The 4,019-nt window shown below is 39.6% G+C and overlaps 1 protein-coding gene across 1 annotated transcript; it reads right to left on the bottom strand.

The window, feature by feature from the left end:
* Window positions 1-822: 822 nt before the first annotated feature.
* LOC112920975 (olfactory receptor 8S1-like) lies at window positions 823-1,740 on the bottom strand. Its single transcript, XM_026000010.1, has one exon. It carries the CDS (start codon window positions 1,738-1,740, stop codon window positions 823-825), a length of 918 nt encoding a protein of 305 aa, XP_025855795.1.
* Window positions 1,741-4,019: the final 2,279 nt, after the last annotated feature.

Raw genomic sequence — 4,019 nt, 5'->3', positions numbered from 1 at the left:
GAGTCTGTTTGGTTCCAAATTCCATCCCCACCACTTACCTCTCTAAATCCACCTCCTCTTCTCTGAAACAAGGATAACTTAAGTATTTACCTAAAACATTTGTTGTGATATTTAAATGGGATAATGCATGTAAAATTCTTAACACAGTGCCTGACATGATGCAAATATCTAATCATGTGCCTTTAATATACTTCATGTTTATCAATCTGCCTTAAAAGTGTAGAATCTAGGATAACAGTAGTGGTCTTATCAGCAGGGCACTGGGATAGGCTATCAGAGTGCTGCAAACAGAAAAGACTTACCTCTGCCTCTCTGAATCTATTCTGAAGATTAAAATTCCTAAGGGAGTGGATAGTCTAGCACTGACCATATGCTCATTCCTCTATCAGCCACTGTGCCAGGAAGAATGAGCAAATAATGAGTGGGGTTGGGAAGAGGATTTAGGGACACCATGCTTAACAGTCTCTCTGGAACTATACTGAACACATGGAATTTAACTACTGGAAGAATGGTAAAGATAACGTAAGCAGGCAATAACAAAGTTTACCATTCTGTTTACCATACTGTAATAAATTAAAGATTTTTGTAAGAAAAACTATAAGACAAGAGGTTCATCCATCCATTTTCCTCTGGCTAGGACAGACCTACTATCACACCAGGAAAATAACTCCACATTTTCGTAACCATTTTAAAGAAAAAATGTAAGATATCTTGCAGGTCCTGATATCAGAAAATTCTCCTTAATATTCAGGCACTACTTATTGCAGTTCTATTCAGTTTCTCCCCTCATCATTCTGATTTTGTAGTCTATTAATTATAATACTAGACACATTTTCTCAAAATTCTTCTCACAGCTGCCTTCACCTCTTTGTTCTTCAGGCTATAGATGAGAGGATTCAGCATGGGAGTGACCACGCTATACTGCAAGGAAAAGATTAACTCTTGAGTGGATCCTGAATTTGGCATGAGATAACGGAGTAACCCTGAGCCATAAAAGAAGATCACTGCAGTGAGGTGGGAGGAGCAGGTGGAGAAGGCCTTGCTTCTGCCTGTGGTAGAACTGATGCTCAGGATGGTGGATAAAATGCGAACATAGGAGAAAAATATCAGGAGGAAATTTCCAAAGAAATGCAGGAGGCTGGAGCAGAGCAGGGCAGTAAAACTTGCAGACACATCAGAGCAAGACAAAGGGTAGAGAGATGGCAGCTCACAGCTGAAGTGGTGTATATTCTGAGCCTCACAGAAGTCTAAATTGAGAGCTACAAGGATATTGATAAGAGCATCCAGAAAAGCTAAGCTCCATGAGCCCCAAACCAGCCCCATACACAGCGGTCTGTTCATCATCTGGCCATAGAGCAGAGGGGAGCTGATGGCAACATAGCGGTCATAGGCCATGACAGCAAGTAGGCAGGATTCAGTGCCCCCAGTGGCAAACACAAAGAAGACCTGAGCGAGGCAGCCCTCTACTGAGATGGTTTTCTTCTCAGACAGAAGGTTCTCCAATAGCTTGGGCACAGTGACAGAGGAGTGGCAGAGATCCAGGAAGGACAACTGTCCCAGGAAGAAGTACATGGGGCTGTGAAGGTGAGAATCAGCTCTAATCACCAGCAGCAGTAGCAGGTTCCCCATCAGGGTCAGGAGGTAAATAACAAGGAACAGCATAAAGAGCAGAGCCTGGATCTGGGGGTCAGCAGACAGCCCAAGGAGAATGAACTCAGAAACAACACTGTGGTTTCTCATTGCCTTCAATATTTTCTTTGGAATATAAGAAATAAATCAGTTAAATCCTCTTCTTATGTCATTCAAGGGTTTCAATGTTTTTCTCCATTCAGTTTCATGCCTACGCAAAAATTTATGTTCTGAAATGATAAACTTCCCCGAGTCTCTAGATTTCCTAAAATCTGCAATAATTTTTTCTACATAATTACAACCTTAAATCAACTCCCTGTCCACTTTTATTGTTCTTTCTCTAATGGCTTCAAATTTATTTTTTGTTGTTGTTTTATTATTAAAGCAACTGGGGGATGTTTTGTAAACTCTTGATAATAATCCAGTAGAGAGGGAGAAACTGCAGGAGGAAGAGATAACTGCAGAAATAGTGTCTCTGAGAGCAGCTGGGTTGCAGAGCAAAAGCAGAGCATGCCCTTACATGGGAGCAGGTTTACTTCATCCATCAAACACGCACAGATGTGATGTTGGGAAGGAAGCAGTTCCCATCTAATGGCTCATATTTTTTCAATAAATATTTAAATGGGTCATTAACGGAAACTGAAGAGGAGTCGTAGCTAGACATTTGCAGAATAAGGAGAAAGGAAATGAGTTAGAAAAAAGGCAGCATAGAGATATCCCAGATGCTATATAACTGATCAAAAGAAACTGTGGACCAGTATGGGAACATATGCTGGTCATCATCTCTATCCCCAGTCAGTGTTATCTATTCAGATTCAGCTCCTGTCTGTGTCCTTATGCCATTTGCAAATAAAGACTGCCTACTAACTTTCCAAAGTTTAGCCCTTTGTTCCTACTTTGGGCTGACAACCCAGATTATAACCATATACTCAGAATAACTCTTCAACACCAATGACTATACCATCTTGACCCTGCATGTCCTCCTCTATCTCTTGCATTCATACTGCAAGACTGGCACATTCAATTTCTCAAAGGACTTACAATTTCTCTCCCATTATTAATCCAAACAACACCCAGAATTAAAGCTATTCTTAGGAAGCAAGTCCACATTACCTGTCCTTCTCAACTAGCTGAGCAATAACTAGCATAGAATTGAAGAAAAATGTCAAATCCAATTATCCAGAAGACAAGTTTGAGTGTCAGGGTTAGAATTCAGTGTTAAGGCAGAGTTTGAAAATTTGTTGGATACAGACCTCTCCCTTGATTTCTAAAAGAGGAAAGAAAAGGCTAAATTGTGTGCATTATTTCTAAAAACCTAAATACTTCTAGTCATGTAGGGATATTTTCTATGCTAGTACATTTTTTTTTGTTTTGTTCACCACTGTAGCTCTAGCTATAGCAATCTGGATTCATCCTGAGAATATTGTATCATTGGCAGAAGATACTGGAAAAGCAAGGAATCAAACCATAAAATGCAGACAGAGAACCACGCATTTTAATTTTTGAGAGCAGCAAAAAGAAAGGTCCCTCCTCTTCAAATGGAGTCCCCACTTACTAACACTAGGAATTCTTTAAACTTTGGGGAAATTTTCTCTCTTAGAAATAAAAGGACATTTTCATGAAAGACAAACCTGGAGACTGTACTCTATCAGGAGCCATACTTCCTCAAAGGTATAGGTTCACTGTATTAGAGTTGAGGGGTCACATAAATAAAATCACTTACATTTTTACCCGGTGCTGCAATTTCATTATTCTCAATGCTCCGTTTGTTCAGGCTGTGAGTCCAAATCTAGAATAAAAACAGCTCTGAAAACATTACCACTATTTTTCAGTCATTATCACAATTAGATGGAGTTGGCTGACTAGATAATATCCAAAGAAAAGCTGCCCAAGAGGAACTTCTTTTAAGATGAGAGACACATAAGAGTACTTAACATTACAACTTGCCCAAAGGAATTGTTCAAAAGGTATTATTTACAAATAAAAATAAATACATGAATGAGTGAATGAGTAAGTGAATGAATGAAACTCAGGAGAATAGTAGCCTAGGGCTTACTAGTCACAGGGAACAGATCTGATTAGGAACCAGAAAGGGATTTGAACACTTGGTGCTTGCATGAAAGCAGATGTATAAGGGGTACCGAAAAATTTTGCCAAATTTTGCCCAAATGCAGTGTCTCATGCCCTGTTCTGAACTTCCACGTATCTCAGGATACATAATTGTAGAGAACGCCTATAATTAAAGATGTAATCAGTTTCTGGACCCTATACATTTGGAGTGCTTGAAGAGAGTATTTTTGAATGACAGGATATCCAAAGTCTATCACTCATGTCCTATCCTCTCTCACGTCTTACAGACAGCTCTCGGGTATTAGCTTTCCTGGACTTCC

The sequence above is a fragment of the Vulpes vulpes genome, chromosome 8 (genome assembly GCF_048418805.1).
Source record: "Vulpes vulpes isolate BD-2025 chromosome 8, VulVul3, whole genome shotgun sequence".
Classification (NCBI taxonomy): domain Eukaryota; kingdom Metazoa; phylum Chordata; class Mammalia; order Carnivora; family Canidae; genus Vulpes; species Vulpes vulpes.
This window is presented reverse-complemented; position numbering and strand designations above follow the sequence as displayed.